General features: G+C 33.7%; 2 protein-coding genes across 2 annotated transcripts; both read right to left on the reverse strand.

The window, feature by feature from the left end:
• Nucleotides 1-3,741: 3,741 nt before the first annotated feature.
• LOC139519036 (uncharacterized) lies at nucleotides 3,742-12,676 on the reverse strand. Its single transcript, XM_071310800.1, has 5 exons — nucleotides 12,436-12,676; nucleotides 9,349-10,520; nucleotides 6,278-6,374; nucleotides 5,825-5,939; nucleotides 3,742-4,528 (listed from the first exon to the last, which is right to left on the reverse strand). The coding sequence occupies exons 1-5, from the start codon at nucleotides 12,438-12,440 to the stop codon at nucleotides 4,316-4,318; spliced, it is 1,602 nt and encodes a 533-aa protein (XP_071166901.1). The 5' UTR covers nucleotides 12,441-12,676; the 3' UTR covers nucleotides 3,742-4,315.
• Nucleotides 12,677-25,089: 12,413 nt separating this feature from the next.
• On the reverse strand, nucleotides 25,090-27,426 carry LOC139521372 (orexin receptor type 2-like). The gene is made up of 2 exons (XM_071314852.1): nucleotides 27,315-27,426; nucleotides 25,090-26,543 (listed from the first exon to the last, which is right to left on the reverse strand). Exon 2 carries the CDS (start codon nucleotides 26,533-26,535, stop codon nucleotides 25,273-25,275), a length of 1,263 nt encoding a protein of 420 aa, XP_071170953.1. The 5' UTR covers nucleotides 26,536-26,543; nucleotides 27,315-27,426; the 3' UTR covers nucleotides 25,090-25,272.
• Between the last annotated feature and the right edge of the window lie 365 nt (nucleotides 27,427-27,791).

Genomic DNA, 27,791 nt, shown 5'->3' on the forward strand with positions numbered 1-27,791 from the left:
CAATTTTTTTAACCAAAATCAGTCAATATGCAGTACAGAGACACACACACACAGTTTTCCGTACATACAAATTTTCGCTAGTAGCTTGCAAAATAAATGTCAGTTTAAATTTAACAAAACTAAACATTTAGAAGAAAAATGTTAAGGAATCTCTGATTCCGTACCCAGGTTTCGGCTATTTTGCTGGGGTTTTGTTATTATTATTCTGTGTATAAAACACACACTAATTGAATTTTCTGACCATAACTTTAGAAATTAAAACTGTATTTTTTGTGTAAGCGTATGATCATAAAGGGTGTAAACAGAATAGCCAAAAATGCTTTGAGCTCAGATTTGCGTTTGAGAGTTGAAATCTTAATTTCATCACTTTGGACAATTCCACTATATACACTGAAAATTCAAATCGAGCTGTAATATTCTAAACATGTCGGAGCAGAGCTGTTACTATAAATTTGGCTAGCCGCTTCCTTGTTGACTGATAATCATTCTACGGAAGTATCATAATTTATGATACAAGTACTATTTTGGTATTTTTGTCGGTTAAAACACTAAGTGTATTAAAGTTGTTTAATTTGAGAAGAATTTTCAAAAATTGAAATAGAAAATAAATGAAACTGATTTCTTGTAAAATCAATCTCTTAAAGTGTTACTATTTTTCAATTAATATGATAATTTCATTTGCTTAAAAAGGAACTGATGATTAATGAATTCGCTGTAAAAAATAAAAATCCACAGACATACACCTTTTTGTCAATTTGTTATTAATGTAGTTTTAATGTGATCCTGAGTCCGTCATTCGTTGATTTCAAAATAATTTGTCATTAAAATTTTTGATTAATTAATACTACTACGCGAATGGAATAATTTTGTCGTTTGACGTTCAAATTATTATCAAATTTATCATCGAACAATACATAATGACATATAATAGAACAATAACATAATGCCGGGATCTTTAAAAGTACAGCGAAACAATGAACCACAAAAAGTCGCATATATACTAAACACACCAGCAAAAATGAAAGACAATACAAACACATTAATTTTGTATAAGTACCAAGCCACATCAAATGGATATCACATAAAACAGACCATGCTATGCGATATGGGCTTTGCTCATTGTTGAAGGCCGTACGTTGACCTATAGTTGTTAATTTCTGTGTCATTTTGGTCTCTTGTGAAGAGTTGTTTTATTGGCAATCATACCACATCTTCTTTTTTATATATATACAAACAGTAAAAGTAATATTAACAATTGAACAACTTTTAAGACAAATAAAAGAACAATATAACACGTAATTAGATTATAAACAACGTCAGTACGCAGAATCTATACACCAAGACCATCATGTATTATTTGTGAAGTTGATACGCAGTTGATATTTATCAGCAAGGTCTTGGTACCTTCCGATGAACTTTTTTTAGAAAAGGACGAGAAGTTTGGATATGTATATCCCATATACAGGTGAAGTTGGTATATTGCTACTAAGGTCACTGTAGGGGGAAAGCGGTCGTCCGTAAATTCTGTTACGGACCGCCCAATATGGTAGATGGCAGTATCGATCAGATTTTATATTTCTCAATTCCCTTGATCGGAAGAAGAGAAAATTGGTAATTGTCTATGAGATATATAGAACAACACAAATATCAAGTGTTCTGGAGATAAAATAACGATAATGAACATAATGATCACTTGTTCCTCTGTGAAGCATGGTTTACCCTTTTGTTCACTCTTAATAAAATATGCCTTATGATATCCGAAAGTAATAAATTTATAGCGTATGTAACCATTTTTATGTTGAAAGGCATTGTGGATTATTTCTTTCAGGCGATTTTTCTATTCCTGAAGACCCTCTTTCACTGCGGACAGAATTTTAGTCAATCTAATGGACAATTCTCTAGTGGAACATGCAGATGAGCCGACAATGTACCGTTATTTGTACGGAATTTTGTGAAGTTTAGGTATTCAGTACAAACAAGGTAAGTCCTCCGATTTGTTGTTGAATGTAATGTTCATTGAAGCCATGAAGGACTTGTTATTTGCTAAAATCTCACCTTTGTCAAATGATATGTCTTTGTATGTGTGTTCGCAAAACAATATCTTAAAAGCAGATTAACAAGCGTTTTGTTGTTTGATTTGGGTTTTCGATTTAACGGGTGCATTAAATGAAGAAATGAATAGGAATTGCTCTAGAGAAGACCTGTATTCAAAATATGATTTAGGGAGACCCAGATACAGTGAAATATGCTTTGCTCATTGTCGAAGGCTGTACGGTGACTTATATGGCATTTTATTTCAGGTGGGGACTCAGAGTTGTCTCATTGGCAATCATATCACATCCTCGTATGCTTGTATCATTTTGAGTGGGGTCAAGAAATGTTTATATGCCTGGTGAGGTGTCTCATTTGTAATCTTACCACATCTTCTAATTTTAATGTTCAGCGACACATTAAAATAAAAAGACCAAATGAACCAGGGCGTCATGTAAGCACAACATAATTATTCGGCCTTCATTTTTTATGTTGGTTTTTTTTTCAATTGCTGCGTCGTTAGTTTTCTAGGTTTGGTTTTGTATAGTGTTGTTTGTCTTCTCCTTTTTTCTTCCCTCTCTTTATGCCCTGTCGTTGTCAGTTTCTTTTTGACTTATGATCAGTTTGATTGGATATCCATAATAAGCTTGTTGTATCTTATGCCTCTCTTTAATCGTTGTATAGTTTCATATAAATATTTTTGAATGATTCATTTTCGTCCGAACGTGAAATTTCAATTCATGTTCGGCGGTATTTCAGAAGAGGTAGTGATGTTCATCACACAAGAGCCATTTTCCTGCTTTTCATATCAAATTTCTGAAATTACTTCAGATGTTGATCCTTTGAGTGAAACAAATACTTTTTTTAAACATTTTTAATTTAACTGAACTGATCAGAAAAGTCAGTATTTTATTTATTTTATTTTTATTTTAAACATATTAATTTATAGTGTATTAGGAAATAAGTTTTGCAACTTATATTAATCCCTTTCCACTTTGCGGGTGCGAATGCTGCCTTGTAGCGGCATTACCCTGCTCATTTTCGAAATCTACAAGGGTGTCTTTTACGTGCAAGAGATATGGCTCTCTCTTAACATGGGTCAGCCATTTATCGTCCCATTCCGACGGACTATCATAGTTTCCTCAAGACCATACTCGCAAGGAAGAGACTGACCGGGAATCGAACAAGGAACCTTTGTGTTAGACGTCCGATACACTAACCACTACACCAATGTCAGTAGACGCTGCTGAAACATCAACAATCAATATGTCTAGAACAAAAAAATAACAATAACAACGCTTTAAATCAAAATTGAATTACTAATACTGATTTTGCTCTCAAACTACTGACGCTAGAGTAATATAACTATAAGTGTTTTCATTGTTTTCATAAATGATTGTTTATTGATACAAACAATTTGTCGTTTAAACAATAAATAAAACGACATTCGCTTGAAGTAGAACTCGATTGATGAACAGGAAAAAGGATAAGTTAATTTATCAATGCTATACACCCATATTTGACTTTTCAAATATCGACAATTCTAGGGAAGGTCAAGTATCGGAAACTAAATTAACATCAATAGAGTACAATATTTCCTGGATTTCATCGTACAACTTCTTCTTCTGTATATGTTATCTGTGTCTCTAACCCGGTTACGTTAAATGATATTAAACACAAATTACAGCTAGAATTATGATAAAACACACATTTTTTTATGTTTATATCAAAAGTCTTTTACATAAATTACATATCATGATCAGTCAAATTGAATTTATCTAACGAAAAAGACCACTACAAAGTGATTTGGCATAAATAAGCTCCCATATATACATTAGCAGTTCTACATATTTACAATTCATTAAGAAAGTTACATATTTTTAGAACTATTTTTCATTAGGGAGCTACAATGTACCATTTGATTTTAAGGGGATAAGGGAAGTCTAGGATGAAATTTCGGGAAAAAAGGCAGGAAAGGATGACATTTATATAAAATATGTCAGAATAATCTTATAAAAAAATCAAGACCGATTAGAGTAGAAAATAATATGAAGGATACAGATTACAACTAAACAAAATGTAGAAAAACATTTTTCATCCTATCTCTCTCCTCCCTTGCTCGAGACTAAAAATTATAACAATTTGGCACTCTCTCACTAAACGAGACTTTACATATATACAGGCATTCGCTCATCATTTCTGAAATCACACTATAGAATAAATCAAGGAACAACGTCCCATAAGGTCAATAAGCCTAAAATACAGAAACACTTGTAAATCTCAATCATTTAGTACTTGTATTGTTAGGCCGCACATCATTTTTGTGTGGCATCCATTTGTCTGCCGGTGGTTTGGCTGCTTTTTGTTTCGCTTCAATAAATTTCGCGTATCCTGGCGGTTGGTAAGCAGTAGAAAGTTTCTTCTCAGGAACAATACTAGTATTTGTCAATCGTGAATTCTTATTGGATTTAAGATTTCCATGTACAGTTTTTGTTGTCTGAAAAAAAAATCATCAATAGAGTCTCACGTATCACTTAATGTGATGCAAAGCTTTTTTTTCTTTTTTTTTGTCAAGAACATTGATTTTGAAAGTTATCACTTATATGTAAATAGCTTACTTGCCATTTTTTATGATGTTTTTATACTAAATCCGTCGGATGTGTACTGATTAATATTTAAGTTTTGTACAACTTCATTACTTCATTAGTTGTAATCATCTTTGAACTAGCTTACAGGGGATGCGAGGACTCTCAAATCGGTACTGTATGAGGTTTTGATTGTCTTTTTTTAATTGTTTTCATTTTCTCCATGTTAATATAATGAGTTTGGTACTTTCAAATGGATGTTTTACGGTTTGTTATACTGTTTTGCTGTTACTCCACTGTCTAGCTATATATAGGGTTCAGGGGCGGATGCAGGAATTTTCGAAAGGGGGGGGGGTGCTAACCCAGGGCACCCAGGGCAAAGGGGGGGGGGGGTGCAAAACATATGTCCCGATACAAATGCATTGATCGGCAAAAAAAAGGGGGGGTGCGCACCCTCGGAACCCCCCCCCTGGATCCGCCACTGGGGTTATGAGAAAGTTAAACGATCATCAACGCGTTTAGCCCGGCTACACTCGTTATGGACCTGTAATTTAGTGGTTGTCGTTGATTACTGTGTGTCGTGCTTATTAATTAAGCAGAACTCAGATGGTCGATTTGAATTGTTTCACATTTTCTCATGCCGAGCCTTTTTAAACCCAGGAAACGATTTCGGTCTCGGAAAAAAAGTTAATGTTCTTTGGCATTTCAGATGTATAGTTCGTGCTGTAATTACGATTCGTTTGTTATGATTGATTGTTGGTTGTTCAACGTCCAGTGGCAAATATTGAATTCATGTTGCGGAAAGAAAAAAATTAACAATACATGTAATGTTAAATTCCAGTAATAGGGGCGAGAAGGATGAAGGACGGGACATTTTGGCCACCACTGGAAAATGAGGTGTATTGGATAGGGATAGAAAATTGGCAATGCAACAGACGAGAGAAGTTGCATGGGTTCTTACCATGCCTAGAGTGTAGCACTCTCTTACTACACGTGGATTTGCATTAAACGTCCCAATTCTAAGTGGATATTGTTACGAGTTTATACATTCCGCACAATCAAGCACTTTTGCAAGGTCTTTATGCCAAACGATAGAAATAATGACAATTTTTCTATTCCCAGTCACCATTGGGCTTGGTACTATGTGGATGCAAATTGCGTCCAATAGATAAATTCACAAGTCTAGTATTGTTTTAATGAATTGTTACCTTGTTCTTCGCGGTCGCCATATTGTTTGTCCTATTCGAGGGGTCATTATGTATTCGGTTGTCACGTCGACTCCAAAAGCTACCTTTATCTCCATAAGATCTCATATGCCAACACCTGAATTCAATATGTGAAAAAAAAATAAGAAAATAATGTTGACATCTGTATTTGAGGATTGAGCAATTTTTAGGTGATGTTTGTTTTTAAGACTCTCATACACCACCTATCAAACGAATTACTGTATATATATAGTCAACATTTGATAATGGCAAATTACAAAATTACAGAAATTATCAATTTTATCTAACTTGTACTCTAGTATAGGGATGTATAAATTCACAGTGTTCTACATATTAAAGTACACAAAACATTTGTAAATGATCTTCTTTGACATGTTGAAAGATCGGAATGATATTTGAATCTGTAAACCTAATGACAGAATTTGATATAATTACCCCAGACATTTGAGACAACATGCTAACATACAGCACAAAAATAACAAGGCCGCACACACGCCAACTGCTCCAAGAATAATCAACAACCATAAAGGAACTGAAAGATAAATAAATACTTTATATCATGAACAATTAACTTCAACAAAGCATATTTTAATCTAAGAACAAATTAATACCTCTTAAACAAACAATATACCAGTTACTTATAGCATGGTATTGGTTGCAAAAACTTTTCATTTAAACGCAATATGTTTTATTCAACTGGTATATTTCTTCATTTAAACGAGCTTAATAATAATAAATCTTAGTATAACGATTAACTAATTCGTTGTAACGAGGAATTGAATTATATAACTCCACCCTGACATTGATCGGCTTCTTTAAAATCTATCATACATATAAAAAATGAAGAAAATTATTGAGAAGACGATGATTTCGATAGCCAGACAAATGCTATTAGGAGGAAGATGTTATCGGTAGACAGAATAAGTCTGTAAAGAGACTATGTTATCGATAGCCTGGAGAAGTCTATAAAGAGACGATGTTATCGATAGCCAGGAGAAGTCTATTAAGAGGAAGATGTTATCGATAGCCAGGAGAAGTCTATTAAGAGGAAGATGTTATCGATAGCCAGAAGAATTCTATAAAGAGACGATGTTATCGATAGCCAGGAGAAGTCTATTAAGAGGAAGATGTTATCGATTTACCGATAGCCAGAAGTCTATTAAGAGGAAGATGTTATCGATAGCCAGGAGAAGTCTATTAAGAAGAGGATGTTATCGATAGCCAGGAGAAGTCTATTAAGAGGAAGATGTTATCGATAGCCAGGAGAAGTCTATTAAGAGGAAGATGTTATCGATAGCCAGGAGAAGTCTATTAAGAGGAAGATGTTATCGATAGCCAGAAGAAGTCTATTAAGAGGAAGATGTTATCGATAGCCAGGAGAAGTCTATTCAGAGGAAGATGTTATCGATAGCCAGGAGAAGTCTATTAAGAGAAAGATGTTATCGATAGCAAGGAGAATTCTATAAAGAGACGATGTTATCGATAACCAGGAGAAGTCTATTAAGAGGAAGATGTTATCGATAGCCAGAAGAAGTCTATTAAGAGGAAGATGTTATCGATAGCCAGGAGAAGTCTATTAAGAGGAAGATGTTATCGATAGCCAGAAGAAGTCTATTAAGAGGAAGATGTTATCGATAGCCAGGAGAAGTCTATTCAGAGGAAGATGTTATCGATAGCCAGGAGAAGTCTATTAAGAGAAAGATGTTATCGATAGCAAGGAGACTTCTATAAAGAGACGATGTTATCGATAACCAGGAGAAGTCTATTAAAAGGAAGATGTTATCGATAGCCAGGAGAAGTCTATTAAGAGGAAGATGTTATCGATAGCCAGGAGAATTCTATAAAGAGGCGATGTTATCGATAGCCAGGAGAATTCTATAAAGAGACGATGTTATCGATAGCCAGGATAATTCTATAAAGAGACGATGTTATCGATAAACAGATGAAGTCTATAAAAAGGAAGATGTTATCGATAGCCAGTAGAAGTCTATTAAGAGGAAGATGTTATCGATAGCCAGAAGAAGTCTATTAAGAGGAAGATGTTCTTGGTAGACAAAATAAGTCTATTAAGATGTAGATGTTATCGAAAGCCAGGAGAAGTTTATTAAGGGGGAGATGTAATCGATATCCAGGAGAAGTCTATTAAGAGGACGATCGTATCGATATCCAGAAGAAGTCTATAAAGATACGATGTTATCGATAGCCAGGAGAATTCTATAAAGAGACGATGTTATCGATAACCAGGAGAAGTCTATTAAAAGGAAAATGTTATCGATAGCCAGGAAAAATCTATTAAGAGGAAGATTTTATCGATAGTCAAAAATCTATTAAGAGGAAGATGTTATCGATAGTCAGGAGAAGTCTATTAAGAGGAAGATGTAATCGATAGCCAGGAAAAGTCTATTAAGAGGAAGATGTTATCGATTTATCGATAGCCAGAAGTCTATTAAGAAGATGTTATCGAAAGCCAGAAGAATTCTATAAAGAGGAAAATGATATCGATAGCCAGTAGAAGTCTATTAAGAGGAAGATGTTATCGATAGCCAGGACAAGTCTATGAAGAAGAAGATGTTATCGATAGCCAGGAGAAGTCTATTAAGAGGAAGATGTTATCGATAGCAAGAAGAATTATATAAAGAGTCGATGTTATCGATAACCAGGAGAGGTCTATTAAAAGGAAGATGTTATCGATAGCCAGGAGAAGTCTATTAAAAGGAAAATGTTTTCGTTAACCAGGAGAAGTCTATTAAAAGGAAGATGTTATCGATAGCCAGGAGAAGTCTATTAAGAGGAAGATGTTATCGATAGCCAGGAGAATTCTATAAAGAGGCGATGTTATCGATAGCCAGGAGAATTCTATACAGAGACGATGTTATCGATAGCCAGGATAATTCTATAAAGAGACGATTTTATCGATAACCAGATGAAGTCTATTAAAAGGAAGATGTTATCGATAGCCAGTAGAAGTCTATTAAGAGGAAGATGTTATCGATAGCCAGAAGAAGTCTTTTAAGAGGAAGATGTTATCGATAGCCAGTAGAAGTCTATTAAGAGGAAGATGTTATCGATGGCCAGAAGAAGTCTTTTAAGAGGAAGATGTTATCGATAGCCAGAAGTCTATTAAGAAGGAGATGTTATCGAAAGCCAGAAGAATTCTATAAAGAGGAAAATGATATCGATAGCCAGGAGAAGTATATTAAGAGGAAGATGTTATCGATAGCCAGGAGAAGTCTATTAAGAGGAAGATGTTATCGATTGCCCAGAAGAAGTCTATTAAGAGGAAGATGTTATCGATAGACAGATTAAGTCTATTAAGAGGAAGATGTTATCAATAGCCAGAACAATTCTATAAAGAGGCGATGTTATCGATAGCCAGACAAAGTCTATTGTGGACAATGTTATCGATAGAGAAGAAGAGGTCTATAAGCCGGACGGTGATATCGATAAACAGAAGAAGTCTATCAAGAGGAAGATGTTATCGATAGCTAGAAGAATGCATCACTTACCAGACTGAATATGGTTGTTAATTTCCGGTTTGTTGTCAATTGTTATAGGTTTGATGGCAATCCCTATAGGTGTGGTAATAATTATTTTAGGTGTGGTAACAGTTCCTATAGGTTGTATGTTTTGCAATTTGCAGATTGGTAAGTTGCCTCTCCAATCCCCATTGAAACATACAAGGTTATTAAAACGTCCCGCCAAAATATATCCCGTGTAACACTTGTATATCGCTTGATTACGGTTAATTGCAACATTTGCTGCATTAACATAGGGCGCGGCACCGCATGCATTACTGATTTTGCCGAACAGAAGTGTCGTCAAAATTGTGGAAGTCTCGCTTAATGAATACGGCAGGGATTCTGTTGTTGAATCTTGACTACCTGTATCAGGCAGAAAGTCGGTTGTTGAATCCTGACTACCTGTATCAGGTAGAGAGTCGGATGTTGAATCCTGACTACCTGTATCAGGTAGAGAGTCGGTTGTTGAATCCTGACTACCTGTATCAGGCAGAAAGTCGGTTGTTGAATCCTGACTACCTGTATCAGGTATAGAGTCGGATGTTGAATCCTGACTACCTGTATCAGGTATAGAGTCGGTTGTTGAATCCTGACTATCTGTATCAGGTAGAGAGTCGGTTGTTGAATCCTGACTACCTGTTTCAAGTAGAAAGTCGGTTGTTGAATCCTGACTACCTGTATCAGGCAGAAAGTAGGTTGTTGAATCCTGACTACCTGTATCAGGTAGAGAGTCGGTTGTTGAATCCTGACTACCTGTATCCGGCAGAGAGTCGGTTGTTGAATCCTGACTACCTGTATCAGATAGAGAGATGGTTGTTGAATCCTGACTACCTGTATCAGGCTGATAGTTTGATGTGGAATTCTGACTACTTGTATAAGGCAGAAAGTTTGCTTTGGAATTCTGACTTCCTGTATTAGGCAGATAGTCTGTTGTGGAATTCTGACTACCTGTATAAGGCACGGAGTTTGTTGTGGAATTTTGTTTACCTGTGTAAGGTGTTAATTCTGTTGTGGAACTATGTCTACCTGTGTAAGGTGTAAATTCTGTTGTGGAATTCTGACTACCTGTATATGGCTGATAGTTTGATGTTGAATTCTGGCTACCTGAATAAGGCAGATAGATTGTTGTGAAATTGATCAACATTAGCAACGTCGTCATTCTGTTTTAGAAAGAAATAGAGTTCCAGTTAATATACCAATTATGTTTTAGTTTATATAGAAAACACAGTCATCTGATTATGTTTCAAAAGAAGTTTGTGAATTCAATAATAATATTTGGCTCGAGAACACAGTTATTTCGAAGGGCATTTCCAATAGACAATGAATTCAAATTAACAAAATCGCACCTGCTCTATCTCAAAAGAGTTTTATAGTGTAGTGTACTACTATTGGGACAAATAATATTAAATTATAGAAATTTTTATCAGCTCTAACTCAAAATATTAACAATTCTGTGTTAAAGGGGTGTAAAATTCAGTTTGGCAACTTCTGATATACTAATTGTTGACCTTTTTTAACTGCACCAAATCACTACTTAACATAAAGATTTAGCACCCAAATATTTTCAACATGTAATTCCATCCCCTTACTTTATATTGCATGCATTAAGCATTTAGAAATAAATTGGGAAAGTGAATCAAAACAAATGTAATACACTGTTCAACTAGGGAATATATTCGTGTCAACGAAAACCAAAGAACGATAACTGTGTCCTTGAACTACAAATAAACGTCCGACGGTAAAGTAATGACTGAAGTTTGTTTAAACGAAAGAAAGAGTTACCACAGAGGAAAAAACTAACCGAAAGTCACTAATGGGTCTTCAACACAGCGACACAATCCAACAGTACAGTGATTTTGAACGTCATACTAAACATTCAAATGAACTAAAAATCATACAAGACTTACAAAGACCGGTAAAAGCTCCTGACTTGGGACAGACGCAAAAATGCAGCGGGGTTAAACATGTTTTGTGAGATATCAACCCCCCCCTATACTTCTTGCAAATGTAAAAAAAGACAACCACAAACAGCAAAACGTACAGTAAAACTCAGTTGAAAAGGAGTCCGAGTATGATGTCAGAATACGTAACAAAAGAAAGTAGCAAAATGACAATAATACAATAATAACAAAGGACAACTAGCAGAAACTGTAACTAATATGCCAGTTTCAGACCTCAATTAAGCTATTAAACAAGGAAGCTATTAAACCAAGAGTTCCAAATGGTAAAGTTGAAATCATCCCTTCGTTAATTTTACGGACGCCATCACGAGTTGGTTGACCGTTATGGCCACGAGCATCACTGAAGAGACATGTATTGTCGAAATGCGCATAGGGTGCAAGAACATTCAATTTGGTACCGTTAATTTTATTATGGAATAACCGTTTCACAAATGATATCGGATGTGTTCTTTACGTCGTAACTACAATCCCCTTCCCTTTCATGAATGTAACCTACCGAATTAGACTATTTACCGGATTTGTTATCACATAAGCAACACGACGGGTGCCTCGTGTGGAGCAGGATATGCTTACCCTTCCGGAGCACCTGAGATCGCCCCTAGTTTTTTGTGGGTTCGTGTTGCTTATTCTTTAGTTTTGTATGTTGTGTCATGAGTACTATTGTTTGTCTGTTTGTCTTTTTTCATTTTTAGCCATGGCGTTGTCAGTTTATTTGCGATTTATGAGTTTGACTGTCATTCTGGTATCTTTCGTCGCTCTTTTTAGCTGATTGAAAGGTCATATGATCATATGAAGATCAAGCACGGTCTCTCCCTATATTAATAGGGGTCTAGTGAACATGTACTTACATACAGTGTTTAACAACATTACAACACATCATTTGACGGTTAATTAACTTTTTTATAACACCATATATATAATTGTACTTCAATTAAACAACAGCCCAACAACACAAGTTGTTTGTACCGTGAGTTAGTCGTTGTAATTTTGTCTTTTTATTGCTGTTTTTTCGGAGAAGTCTGGCGGTTGATATGGTGTGTTGTACTGTACCGCGTCTTATACGGTTCCTGGTAATACCCTTTTTATGTATAAATATAAGACATTGTATACTTACTTCATTGTCTTCTGTTTCTAGTATATTTATAAAGTTGTATATCCTTATGACTGTAATGCTATAGTTTAAAAGTAAATATCAAAAAAAAGATGTGGTATGATTGCCAATGAGACAACTCTCCTGTTCTCTTATAAAATGGCAATTTGAATGTCAGATACGATAAGTGTTAGTCATGTTTGCAGATAATTGGTTAGTTGTTTCACATTAACTTTGTGCATTTTGAACTATTGGCTATCAAAACATGTTCTCTAAGACTCGGGAACTATAATATAAACTATTATTATGTTTTTGTTGATCGAATGATATTGATACAAAACAATAGAAGTTTTGAGTACGTGATGTTGTTTGGTTTTATCTAGAAAATATATATATATTGATTAGAATTATGAAACAAACCTCGTGTTTGGAATGAGTGTTGTTACTATTCATGTAATGTGAGGCCTACTTACTGTGAGAAAGTTATTAAAAGGATTAACTGAAATAATATAAAATACATGTAGGTCATGAATTAAAAGTAGTTCCAAATACAATAATAATTCCAACTGAAATAAAACAAGAAAAGAATTGACGATGATATTTTATAAAGAAGTTTCGATCGCATCATTTTGCAGCAGGTTAATATGAAAGAATGAATGGAAATGACATCAAACAGAATAATGGTGACCATCTAAACTGGTTAGCCGAAACAAATTTTTTTCTGTAACTCAAAACACGGGACCTGAAATACGTTGAATGCATATAGTACAAGAGGATTTTGTGTCAAATCGCTCGCTTGAAATATCTCCATTTGGAAATCATGCGACTCTCAATCTCTTTAGGGTTTTATTCTTTTATGTTTTTTTGTGTTTGTTCATTCATTAGACGTATAATGAACTTAACAGTTCGACACGGTCTGTTATGGCTTCCTAAATGGTATGTACGGGCTTTGCTCAGCATTAAATGCCCTAAAATTATCCGTTTTTCTTCACAAGAAGGAATGAAAGGAAGGCAGTTCATATATATGTATTATCGAACATAAATTGAAATATAAAAGGCAACAGATACACTTACTTCTGTTGTATCTTAACTTTTAACTTAACTTATCAAAACTTACACAGATAGATTTTTTTTTCAGTTTTTTTTCGATTTTCAAATTGTGAACTTTCAATTTCTATGTACATTACAGGGACAGTACTGCGGAGCATATTAATTATTATATGATATCATTAACTAAGATTTCTTTTGGTAAAGTTAAAAGCATCCCTCAGAAAGTTTCATGGCCTTCGTCATGAGTTGGTTGACAGTTATTAAATGTTCGTGTCACAAATAACCACAGGTATGTTATAATTCTCGGAGTAATTTTTCATTCCTTTTACCCCTTGCATGGCTTCACTGAATGAGATTTATCACCGAAGTTGTATTCCCCATGAACGACACGGCAGGTTTAACATGTGAAGAAGGAACAGTTTACACGTTGTCAGCTACTAGTATTTATACTCATTTTAACTCTTACCAATGCGTGCCCTTCTTTGTGTACACTTTCGAAAGCCATCTCGAAAGGGGTAGGACCGGGTTGATCTTTTTTGGGGTTCATAAACGAATTTGTGCAATAGTAATTTTTAAATCATTTTAAATATGCAAACATACTTTTCAAGCGAAATTATCAATCATTTCTTTCCCCGGATTATCTATCTTTATTTCATTAAAATCCTGAACTTGACAATGCAGCTATGTTACAGTATCATTCACAAAAGATTTTAATCAGGTCATGACTTTACTTTTTTTTTATCTAAATATATCAATACACTATAACTATATCAAATATAAAATTATTTTATTAATATAAAAGATATTATAATATGAGAAAACTGTTTGACCGTTTGCAGGCCAGGAGATGAATTCGTGACTCTTAGTAGGCTAAAGAATTAAAAGTTTGTACAAACATATTCTTTTCTTTAATCTAAATTCAATTTTAACTTTATGACGGTATCATAAAATAGCTTAATTTGAATAGTTTATATGAAAAGTAACGAGAGAATGTTTTTGATGAAAATATATAAAAGTAATCGGACATTAGCGATGAAATACAACACCAAGAACATATGCTGCCCGTGAATGTCAGTGATAACAATATAAAATTGAGAATAGAAACGGGGAATATGCCTAAGAGACAACAATCCGACCAAAAACAGAAAACAACCGAAGGTCATCGAATGGTCTTCAATACAGCGAGAAAATCCCGCACCCGGAGGTGTTGTGCTTCTTCTGTTCGTAAACAAAAATATGTACTAGTTTACTGATAATGAAAGTTTATGACAATAAATACTAGTGGGCAGGATTTTTTTTTTCGCTTTCCGATTTTTTCAAAAATCCGTTGATATTAGTTTTATTTGAAATCAATTATTAGTTCGTTTTTCTGTGGTGTATTTTAAATACAAATATACCATATAAAAAAGAAGATGTGGTATGATTGCCAATGAGACAACTATCCACAAAAGACCAAAATGACACAGACATTAACAACTATAGGTCACCGTACGGCCTTCAACAATGAGCAAAGCCCATACCGCATAGTCAGCCATAAAAGGCCCTGATAAGACAATGTAAAACAATTCAAACGAGAAAACTAACGGCCTTATATATGTAAAAAAATAAATGAACGAAAAACAAATATGTAACACATAAACAAACGACAACCACTGAATTACAGGCTCCTGACTTGGGACAGGCACATACATAAATAATGTATAATGTGGCGGGGTTAAACATGTTAGCGGGATCCCAATCCTCCCCCTAACCTGGGACAGTGGTATAACAGTATTTGTATACTTGAAATTAGTTGTATTTACTATTTACTATCAAAAAACAAAAATAACAGGTTTAAGAAAAGAAAAGGGGAAGTCAGCTAAAACAAAAGGTCCTGTGCACAAGTACCCATGTTTGTTATCTACTAATAGCACACGGGTCTGTTGTCATACGATGAACATGTTCATGTTTACTATGAATAAATCAATTCAGAGTTAAGTGTGTCTTTGTACGATGGTTCGGACAGGTAATTCGCGATAAATATTTACGTTGAAAATCTATTTTCTTATTTTGACCATTCGAGGGTAATTCTTATTGCTTGCAGTACAATTTCCTCACCCATCCATATGAATCTTTTTGTATTATATTTTTAAGGTTCCTAAACCACCCACCGATGTGAAACCTTTTGTATTATTCTTTTTATTTATTGTACAGCATTTAAAATGTTGTCTACATCTCATAAAAGAGGGACGAAAAATACTAGAGGGACAGTCAAACTCATAAATCGAAAATAAACTGACAACGCCATGGCTAAAAATGAAAAAGACAAATAGACAAACAATAGTACACACGACACAACATAGAAACTAAAGACTAAAAAAACAAGAACCCCACCAAAAACTAGGGGTGATCTCAGGTGCTCCGGAAGGGTAAGCAGATCCCGCTCCACATGTGGCACCCGTCGTGTTGCTCATGTTATAACATTCAAACAGTAAATAGTTTAATTCGATAGGTCACATTCATGAAAGAGAAAGGGATTGTAGTTACGACGTAACAAACATATCCGATATCATCTGGGAAATGGTTACTCCATAACGGTCAACCAACTCGTGAAGGCGTCCGTAAAATTTACTAAGGGATGATTTCAATTTTCCCATTTGGAAATCTTTGTTTAATAGCTTCCTTGTAAACAGCAACCCTCTATCAAGAAAATCATGATAGGAAATACAAGCACGGGAATATCGTATCAATTGGGAGATATATACCTAGTATGCAGGTGCTGCTGGAATGTTGCTACTTAGAAATGGAAAGTTCACAATTGGAAAGCTGAAATCATCTTATTTTGTTTTGAACCGATGCTCATTGTCAGTTTCTAGATGTAAGTCAAGATATGAGGCCGACTTAAAATGACAATAGTTTGATATTGTCTTTTTGTTTAAGAGAGAAGTGCACAATTTTTTTTTTCTTTTTTTTTTCTTTGTATATATGTGTGTAATACATAAATGATTAGGGAGCATCCGAGTGTGTTTGCAAAGTGATTTAAAAACAGTTGTTTTTTGTTAGAATACTACAAAACGGTGAGCACTGCACTCGTCTGGCGACCTGTTTCCCATAGATATGCGTTTTAAGTTTTTAGGCCACAAATAGAACATAATGTATTTTAAATACAATTAATAATATAAAAAAGAAGATGTGGTATTATTGCCAATGAGACAACTATCCACAAAAGACCAAAATGACACAGACATTAACAACTATAGTTCACCGTACGGCCTACAACAACAACAGCAAAGCCCATACCGCATAGTCAGCTATAAAAGGCCCCGATAAGAAAATGTAAAACAATTCAAACGAGAAAACTAACGGCCTTATTTATGTAAAAAAAGGAACGAAAAACAAATATGTAGCACATAAACAAACGACAACCACTGAATTACAGGCTCCTGACTTAGGACAGGCACATACATAAATAATATGGCGGGGTTAAACATGTTAGCGGGATCCCAACCCTCCCCTAACCTGGGACAGTCAGGGCCGTAACTAGGGTTTGAATTCAGGGGAGGCAGGGGTTTGGGGGCCACCAAGTGTGGGCCCCCAGAGAGGGGGGTTGGGGCTAAGCCCCCGCCGATGTTTTTCTCACAGTAAAATGGCTAAAAATGACCCGTTTTCCTTCGATGTACTTACTTTAAGAAACATCAGTATTGCTTGAACCTGGGAGCAATTTTTATGCAAAAACAAACTGAGATTGCTGTTCGGGGTGAGCCAAGGCTCCGCCTTGAAGGCCGTACTTTGACCTATAATTATTAACATTAAATACATTGTGACCGCGGATTTTGTTCTCAATAGGGCTAAAAATCACCCGTTTTCCTTCGATTTCCTTACTTTAAGAAACATCAGTATTTCTGGAATTTTATACAAACAATTATTAACTGTATTTAAAGATATTTTTGTTAGAAATCAAACTGGTCAGTTAAAAAAACATATAAAGCAAGATCATAGAAAGCAAGATATTTTTTGTCGAGGACCTTGAATTTCAATATTTTTGAAAGCTGAAGATACATGTATATAACTACAACCAGAGACTTTCTAAACTAGTATATACTTAGTTTAGAAAGTCTCTGCTTCAACGAATGGGAGTGTTTAACTACTAAGGCATTGACCATAATGTTCTCGTACGATCGGCCGGGAGACGTTAAAAAATGACCCAACAGCTGATTCAGCCGGTAACGAATTTCCGATATCATAAAAGATTCACAATACAAAGGGAATTTCCTCTGCTTAATGGAGCCCCTAAATAAATGTAAATAGTTAAGTTTTATTCAAAATTGTCTAAAAGAAAAATTTCATATGTATTCTCGTACGAATACTGAATAACAGACGGACGGCCACACGACAAAAAAAAATTACTCAAACGGTTCACTTTCGGTAAAAAAATCCGGAAGTTGACAGATATATCACGTATCATGATAACACTGTTAAAACTGTAAACTTGTGTTGTTTATAATATAAATACAAGTTTTTCGTGTACATATTGTCAATATTTCATTTTATTACTTAAAAAAAAATGGGTGTAGAAAATTCAGGGGAGGCAGTTGCCTCCCCTGCCTCATAATTAGTTACGGCCCTGACAGTGGTATAACAGCACAACATAAGAACGAACTATAAAAATCAATTGAAAATGGCTTAACTCATCAGATGGACAAATATACAAGTGGACGTGGAATAAGTTTTCTAATTGATGATTAACTCCGATATCATCCATACGAAAAATATAAATCATAATAACACCTCTCACATAGCTTCGGATTCTATAAAATAATACGATAATATTATGTTTTAACGTCCAGTAGGTGATCTTGTGATCACAGATTCCGCAATGTTGAAAAATAAATGATTTTAAAATTTTGAAATTGAAGGTTTTCAACAATGAGAATAAACTGATCGACTCTTCTTGTCACCTTCTTATTTTCATATAAATCGTATTTCCTTAAGACACTTGTCAAAAACAAGAAGATCAAAGAAGCAAGGTCATTTAATTTCACTTTCAGATATATTGATGATGTTCTTTCAATTAACAATCCAAACTTTTCTGATTAGAGGTTCCATTAATATATCACAAAAACTAGAAATTAAAAAAAAAAACAGACACGGCTTCCTACGCCTTATTTTTAGGCTTATGCCTCGAATTTTGGAAAAAAATACACGGTCATGTCAGTAGGGAGTTCAGTATTTTTGTGATTTTAATTTTTTATTAAGTAGCTGCATGTGTTGCCTTTTATCTATTTAATAAATTTAAAAAAGAACTAAAAAAATATCAAAGTAGTTTGATTGGCTGATTGTTAATATCTTCATGTCAATAACCTATACAATCATGTTCTTGCCGTATAACATAACTGACCTAGCTTTAGACAGGAATATTGTCACTTCTTGATTTACTTGCCAGAAAAAGGTTTGATACATTTTCCGACTCTTACTTTTAACTTCCTGGATCTTCTATTCAACATTTTTTTTTACATTAATCGGAAATGGGTTACTATAAATAACAATAAAAGGAGAATGACATATACTATAGAAAACACCTACTTTATGACGGGAACACACATCTCACATGATATAGGGAAATGAATTCCTTAAACAAACGTCAAGTACCGGAAAGACTTCATATAAGTTGTTACTAAAATAAGCTTATGATTAGAAGGCATATTTTATTAGCCTTAAAATGCCATTTATAAAATAAAAAATAGCTTAGTGAAACTCATCAGTAAAAAAATTGAAATCAATTGATTGATATTAAAACTAAATCTAAGATCAGATTTTATTCATCTAATAATTTCCGTTAGTGAATGTAATTCTTTCTCAACTGAAATAGTGAGATTGATATCGAAAGACGATACCATGATATGTTTTAATTTCGAATCTTTATGCAGATGATATCCTACCAATTCATTTGCAAATTTCATTATAGTATAAAGTAAATCAACAGTTGCTTAAATCCCGTATTATTTGGACTCTCGGTGTTTGAGAGTGGTTTCATTAGCAATCATATTATATCTACCTATTTATATAGTCTTATACTAGTATATTTATATATAATTGGATTATATAAGAAAGGACTATAATATTTTTTTCTGTCAATTCGAAACAACATTAAAAAAAACGAAAAAATCATTAAAACGAGATTTGGGTATTTGAGGTATGCATATGTATCTTTGAAATATGACCAATATATCTAACCGTTGTTGATCTATACAAGTGAAGGAATACACCCCACTGCTCAGGGATTTATTTAGTACATTACATGTACAACTAATATTTATGTTGTCCTTGATTAAGTACATGTATGGGTCAAGGAAGCTTATGCAAACTCGTGATTGTGACTTGTGCCCTTTGTAAGAACAACTATGTCATTTCCTTCTTAAGGTCTTCAAATTTATTTTAATTCACTTTAAAGGATGTACTGACTATTATCTGTTATGTAGAAACAGGATTTACTTAAAAGATTGTCAAAAACAAACGTTTGTTTACATTTTAAATTTGAATATTTACCAAAAATGTTTATTTTGTAATCTTAGACTGTTTGGTCAATTTAGTTGTATGCAAAGAAAATGTTTTGTTTTTTAAGGTGAAAAATTAGAACGTTTCATAAATAAGGTTGTTTGATAATTTTAAGTCCATTTTCTAAAACTCGGCTAGAAGTATCTGTCGTATATATATAGTTGTCACTTAATGTAAGTATTTTTGTGACTGTGCTTAAACCTTTGGATCCTTTACGATAGACATTACGCTAATCTGCAATCAATTTAATTATCATGCCTAATATATCATGTACATATATTGTGTTACAGTTGTAGATTCTAACGACGAAGAAATGTAACAACACTAGGCCACCGAAAGCTGTATTATTAGTTCAGTCTAGGTTGCCAAATTGCCTAGAGCGATGGACACAGTGCAGTCCTTTGTTGTCTCCTTTTAGCATGAATTCGAATCCCGATGAGGGAAGAAATACATTTGCTTCTGCATTGTTGTGCTGATATTTAGAGTAGTTATTATATAAAACATGTGTCCATTCCTCAAGACCACTCGACAACCTGGACTGAACTAATAAATCAGCTTTCGGTGGCCTAGTGTTTCTATTCCTGGCAGTAGAATCTAGAGTTGTAACTCAGATATATCAGACACGAAGATGGAATTCATTCCAAATTAGCTCAATGTATATCGTAAAAAATCACAAAAATACTTAGGGACCATGCAATATTATCAGGCAGGTGGGACCAGTGCAAATTCTGGTTACAACAACAAAAAACGTCAATGTCCTATACTGATTTGGGCTACAAAAACTCAATGTCCTATGACTAGAATGCTGAAAATAAGTATGTGTCCTTTATATATATATATATTTTATACTACACTACAAACTGCTCAGAGTCTGAAAATGACCATATTTTTACTGGTCGAGCACAGATTTGATAGAAATGACTCAACGTAATCTCAACAGCACTCTTTGGTCTCATTTTTACTTTAAATAATACGTGATTGAGGACATAATCTTGGTATAATCTGAATATGGTCTCAACAAATTGGTAGCTTGGTTCATTTCTGTCAATTTTAAGGATTTAATTAAAAGATGAAAAAGCTAGAATTTTCAGTTCAGACTAACTTCAGACATTACTTTCATAAAATTCTATAAATTTTCAAATCAACTTAGATTTTCATATTACTCTATAGACATCTCAATTGTATGTTGACCTTACAGAATACCAGGTTGTTTAGTTATTTGATGTATTGCTGTCAAATTTATGGATTTAATTTTAAATAGGTAAAAAAAAAAGTAAAATTTTCAGTTTAGGGTTAATTCAGATAATCACCTTTAATTTATTTTATAACTTTTTTCAAATTAACTTGGATTTTCATATAACTCTACAGCTATCTCATTTATATATTGATCTTACAGAATTCAAGGTTGTTTAGTAGTTTTGTGTATTGCTGTCATTTTTATGAATTTGATAATAGTTTAAAATTCAGATAATCACCTTTAATTTTTTATAACATTTTCATTTCAACTTTGATTTTCATATAACTCTACAGCTATCTCAATTTTATATTAATCTTACAGAATGCCAGGTAATTTGGTAGTTATAGGTTCATTTCTGTCAAATTCTGAGATTTAATAAGAAGGTAAAAAAAAACTGCATCAAAGTGAAAAACATGTCTGCCATTAGCTTTAAAAAGACCATTATTTCTTTCTTGAAAGTAGAATAGATAAAGTAGCATTGTATAATTGAAATATAAAGATGCTCTGTTATCAAGTCAATAATTGGTAATTCACCATATGATAATAGGTTTACTAGTCTAAGAGTTCGTGTCAATAAGTTTATTAGTCTAAGAGTTTGTGTCCATTAATTTAAATTATTTCCTTTATTTTAAATTGATAGAGTGTTTGAAAATTGTATACAAATTGGATATTTATAGTTTATAAATGTGTTTGATTGAATAATTTTGATAAATTTTCATGGTCAAAAAATGGTGAAAAAGTGGTGACCATATGCCTAAAGTGGATAAAAATGTGTTTGTCCTACTATGATTTGCACCGATCCTACCTGCTTGGTAAATATTGCATGGTCCCTTAATTCCAAGGAAAATTCAAAAAGGAAAATCAAATGGTAAATGAAAGGATCGTAAGATACAGTCACAGAATATATGAAAAATTAAGTGATATAGACCCCAGAATAATTGGACCACTTTGAGAATTTAAACATCTGATTAGAACAAATGTAATGGAAATTGACCCTTCCTCCTTTTTTTTTTCTTTTTTTTATTAAAAATCTTAATTTCCGCAAACGACATTCACAAAATAAACTTGATGTCACTGTAACCACAGCACGTGACTGCACGTCATTGTGTAGTGTATGATTAATGTCAGCATTCAGTCTAAATAATACGTCATCAAGTAAGATTGTGTAAGACATTATATTCTACTCACCTGGCCGAACGTGGCATCCGTCGTCCGTCGTCTTCCAACTTTTACAGAAAAATCCTCTCCTCTCAAACGACTTGGCCAAACAGTGGCGGATCCAGAACTTTTCCTAAGGGGGAGCGCTGACTGACCAAAAAGGGGGGGGGCGCTCCAGTCATGCTTCAATGATTCCCTATATAATCAACCAAATTTTTCCCACGAAAGGGGGGGCCGGGCCCCCAAACTGGATCCGCCTATGCCAGTAATATAGTGGATGCGCTTGAGATACGTTTTTATACCACAAATCTTTGCAACTCCCTTTGATATTCGAATTAGGTTTTCTGAATTTTTCTGAATTTTAATAATGTTTTCAATTACCAATAACAACAGTTTAATTTATGAAGCTGCATTTACATATTAAAATGAATATAAGCTAAGAAGAAGGCAAGAAATTAAAATGCGGCTCATTTTTTGCAAGTATCAATAAAAGCGGAATTTTAAGATTATGGCTCGTCATTAGCAGTCAGTTAGGCTCAAAATTTGTCCAAAAACCCAACAATCGAAATCGCTTAACGATATAGGAAGATATGGTATGGGTCCAATGAGACAACTCTCCATCAAAGTCACAATTTATAAAAATAAACCATTATAAGTCAAGGTCTTCAATTATGACTAAATGTCAATAATTTGCCTTCAATTGAATCTGTATTAATGTGATCTAACACTCCTTAGCTAGAAATTGATAATGCATTCACTAGGTGTTTCCGGCGAGTACAAGGAAGAGATTGAAAGTAAGACCAGGGTGAATTCGAACTATTTAGTTGACTGATTAGATCTACTAAAATCATTTTAATAAATGTTACAAATGGTTATTAACATATCTTTTTAACCTTTAACATGAAATCAAACAGATCCTGGTTTGATTCCCGTTCCGGGATGAAAATTTCAGGGAATCAATTTTCGGCGCTCCTTTGACACCATTGCAATTTGCTTTATGGTCTTGAGGAAACGATGATAGTCCGTCGGGAGGGGCCGATAAATGGCTGACCCGTGTTAAGAGAGAGCCATATCTCTTGCACGTTAAAGATAATATTAAGATTAATATAAGTTGCAAAACTTGTTTCCCAATCCACTATAAATAAATATGTTTAAACTAAAACGGTTAATTAAATGGCGTTAAGACTGGATTACACACCAAATGCAGGTGCTAATTCATCGAGACCATTATTTGTTAATTGTTTATTTTAGATCTTTAACTGTTGAATCGGTGTAAATTGAATCGTCAATGTATAAAACGTCTCTTTTCATCCTTCTGCCAATTTTACGTCATTCTTGGGTGCATTTTTTGTCTTATTCTTCAATTGAATTATGGAATTGTTCATTCATTCCTAAGGGTTTGTTATTTAACCTTAAGTAGACATTTATTTAGAATCTGATGTTCAGTAGTCGGCGTTTGTTGATATGTTTCATAAGTGTTTCTCTGATTTAGCACATCTGATATTAAATTTTTGCACTAATGTAGCAAACATAATGTTTAGAATTTGATTTGATTTAGCACATGTGATATTTATATTTTTGTTCTGAATTTTTAAGCCGATGTTGAGATTTCGGTTGTGACCGCTATAGTCGTACTTTGTACCCGCTAGTGAAGCGTTTAGACAATTTAACAGAATAGCAGGCGTGGTCAAAACAAGTTCATATAAACAGAAAAAAAAACTGTCGGAAATCTCTGTATGCAAGGGGTAAATCATGGGTTTAGTAAGTCGTTCTATCTAATTTCAAACAGAGCTTGTGTATACATGTTATAATGATTTCCTTGATAGAGGGTTACTGTTTTCGCAAACGCTATTCGACTAAGGGTTTCTAATGGTGGATTGAAGTCATGATCCATCTGAATATTTTAAAAATGAAAACATCACTTTTTAAATGTCATACGTCCTAAGCAATTTTCTAAGTAAACCTTCACACGGAACGCTCAAACCGAATAAACGAAAGCTAAAAATGTATATGAACCTAAAAAGTTGTAGAGCTAGGAGACCACAAAAGGACTTACAAAATAGCAAATTACCCGGTGTCATCATGATTTCATTGATTGTTATTAAAAATCTGCGTCAAGGTGAATGAATACTGATATGTTCAACTATTGTAGCCACTATCATGTCCTCTTTTATACGGTTTCGGTACTTATACATCCTCGGATTTCAAATGTGCAAGGCTTTGAGCGTTCCTGATGAAAGTAAATCCAGAAAAGCGCTTCAGACTCATTGAAATTATTTAAGGTGTTGTTTTCAATTTTTCATAAGGTTGTATCATATCAAAATGCGATATATCATCAAAGACATAAAAAATTTATAAAAGGGTCAAAAATTGTAAAGCTTGCATGGAATTTCCGGAACTAAAGTAGTTTTTAGGTTAATACACTTCGCTGATTGAAAAACAAAAACAATTTAGCAAATCTATAGTTGTGTTCATATTGAAGTTTCTTAGAGAAACACGTCTTACGATAATAGATAGCCAAGTTATATGATCTGTCATTTGCAAATACACAAGTTAGTACTTATAAAACAAACTGAACCACAAAAGGCTCTTCATACAATAAAGAATTCTTTTTTAAACATTTATTGAAAACTTAATGTGTACTTTCACTATAGAAAACATATGGTTTATAAGAACATGCTTTAACAATAATACATATATTGAATATTGAATATGCACTTTATGTTTAAAATATTCCGTATATACATGTATTACATTATATGACAAGTTAAGTTAAGATAAAGCCGACTTTACTGAAACTTCGTAATTGTATATGATATCATGATAAAGTCCGAGATCTTCCGGAGAACAACCTTTATTTGTCAATGTCAATGCATTGTTTTTTAATATGTATACGATCTAGAATAATCATGTGACGAAATGTCATCTTTATTTTTCATTACGTTCTTACAACACATAGCTATGGAAATAAACACTTTCGAGCACTGCTTCCTAAATCGTGAGTTCAAAAAGCTGTAAATAATAGGATTAATTGCATTGTTAATAAAATAGAATCTTGAAAATAGTTTGACAATCATTTCCTCGATCGGTGATAAATCCTCATAAAAATTAGTCATCACACTCCTTGTGATCATTATGATTAGTCCTGGTAAGTACGTTACAACAAACGCTACCGTGACGGTGAAAAATATAATAGTTGTCCTACTCAGTTTGATTGTTTTCGGTTGCGATAGAACTTTTGGGGAACTTGGAGGAGACTTTTCAGTATCAGGGCAAATGTCATCTGTTATCTTTTTTGGTGATTTTGGCGACATTGGCGTCTTGTCCTTACTTTCACTACTTATACTTCTTGCGAACATAGTGTTTCTAGTGCGTGCAATTTTGACAGCATTTTTTATTCTGGTTGACCCATAAACCGTTCCTACCCCGCAGTCACGACGTTGTCGAATTTCAATCCAAATTTTAATGTAAAATCCTGCCAACAATGAAAAAGTTATAACGAATACCACAGTAAGCATATTATAATATACTTTCGGAAATGCCGTTCCTCGGTACTTTTCGTCTATTGAACAGTCATAACCAAATGTACCGTTTATTGGCGTTGGTTGTTTTGTTACCCCAAATAAAAACAATGCAGGCGATGCAAGAATAAAAGCAGCAATACAAGCAACCATACACATCGTTTTAATCTTTGATGTCATCAAAACCCGTAATGGTCTGCAAATTTTAAAGTATCTGTCAAACGCAATTTCGATAAGAATTATCGCTGATCCATAAATGATGGCGGCCTCTGTGTACTTTACTAATTTACACCCAATTTTATCATTGAAAGTATAGGAATGAATAAGATCATAAACACCAGCAGGCATTGATATGAGACATCCCAGTAAATCAAAGATGGCCATAGCACTGATGAAAAAGTTGGCCGATCTTCGCTTAAATCCCCAGTTATACACATATATTACCATGATATTTCCAAACGTTCCTATGACCATGATCAAAGCGACGAAAATTATAACTGGAATGTATAGAAATGCCTTCTCGTTATTGAGACATTCTAAACATTTCTGTGTATGGTCCGAAAACGATCCATTAAACCTAGAAACGTTAAATGTGCAGCAATTTAATACCTTGATTGTATGCATGTTGAAATCTGAAAAATAAAGAATTTTGAATGTCAAGCTCTTTATATTGGAAACGAATCGTGACAACGTAATATAAAATCAATTACTTAAATTGGTATCATTTATAAAGAATGATATAAAATATTGTAATAATTCACTAATGGACGTATGGTTTTCAGGTGAAATGAATATCAAACGGATTGAGAGCTTGTTTAAATCATTGGTAAAATTAAACAGATTGGCTATGATATATGACAATGACACTTTACTAATTGGTGCGTCCGAAACGCTTTTCTTGATTAACCTTCACCAGGAAATCGTAAGCCCACCACGATCAAAGCCCCGGATGAGAACTACAATAAATAATATTTATAGTTGATCTACTCTTTGATAAAAACTACGCAGTTTTGAAAAAATGTTTTTAATAGAATTGAGAAGCGTAAGGCGTACGAATTATGTTCAATTTATGAAGAAAAGGTTAAAAGACCGATCGAGGAGGTACTAGGAAAGACTTATATAAATTTTTGATTGGTGATTGTTATATGGTATTCCACATCTTTGGCAATGAGTTAGTTGATAATTTCATAAAACAGTACTTGCTAAATTTTCCGTCAGTTTGGTATCTTGTAATAAAGTGTCTCATTGGCAATCATACGATATCTTTTTATATTGTTTTTAGCCTGTGATGCTGAACGGTTCGTATCAACTAAAGAGTTTACAAGCGAAACAGAAAATTATTTAAAAAAAATAGTCAAGGTATTTCTTTGTAAAATCATTATAGTAAAACTTGTGAAACCTACCTTAAAGAGTCCGACCCCTTTACCAGGATCTTTAGTGTTGTAGTATTTTTTCAAACATTAATACTATATTATCAATTATAACAGTCATCTTAAGCTACTTAATGTAAACAAGTATTTCCTTTCCGGTTTAAGGATACATGGGATACATGTAGATCTGACCACAGCAGTATAGACATAATTAATATACATACTTCGTACACATATACTTATACGTTAAGAAGTCATTGGTGTCAAATTGGTTAACTGCGGTTTCTCTCATTTTGACCTAGAATTTGAGAATGTTAAGTAGTTCCCACTGTGTTAAGAGTAGTATGTGTATTTCCATGTCTTACTGTATCCAAATAACCTGTATGTACCCATTGCCATTATTTCATACATGGGAATGAATGTTATATTTTGTATTAAAAAGGGTAAACTCTGTCACGAAGCTGAGTGTATGTGAACTGAAATGATTAAGAAATAAATACAAAATAACAA

The sequence above is a fragment of the Mytilus edulis genome, chromosome 1 (assembly GCF_963676685.1).
Source record: "Mytilus edulis chromosome 1, xbMytEdul2.2, whole genome shotgun sequence".
Lineage (NCBI taxonomy): Eukaryota > Metazoa > Mollusca > Bivalvia > Mytilida > Mytilidae > Mytilus > Mytilus edulis.

Excerpts from the sequence above, each read along its gene's own strand:
- LOC139519036 (XM_071310800.1), bottom strand. Across the intron at positions 5,940-6,277 it reads TGTTGTCTCAAATGTCTGGG|GTGTTGGCATATGAGATCTT; the intron begins GTAATTATATCA and ends TATTGAATTCAG. Across the intron at positions 4,529-5,824 it reads TGGCGACCGCGAAGAACAAG|ACAACAAAAACTGTACATGG; the intron begins GTAACAATTCAT and ends TTTTTTTTTCAG.
- LOC139521372 (XM_071314852.1), bottom strand. The coding sequence starts at position 26,535 with ATGCATACAATCAAGGTATTAAATTGCTGCACATTTAACGTTTCTAGG.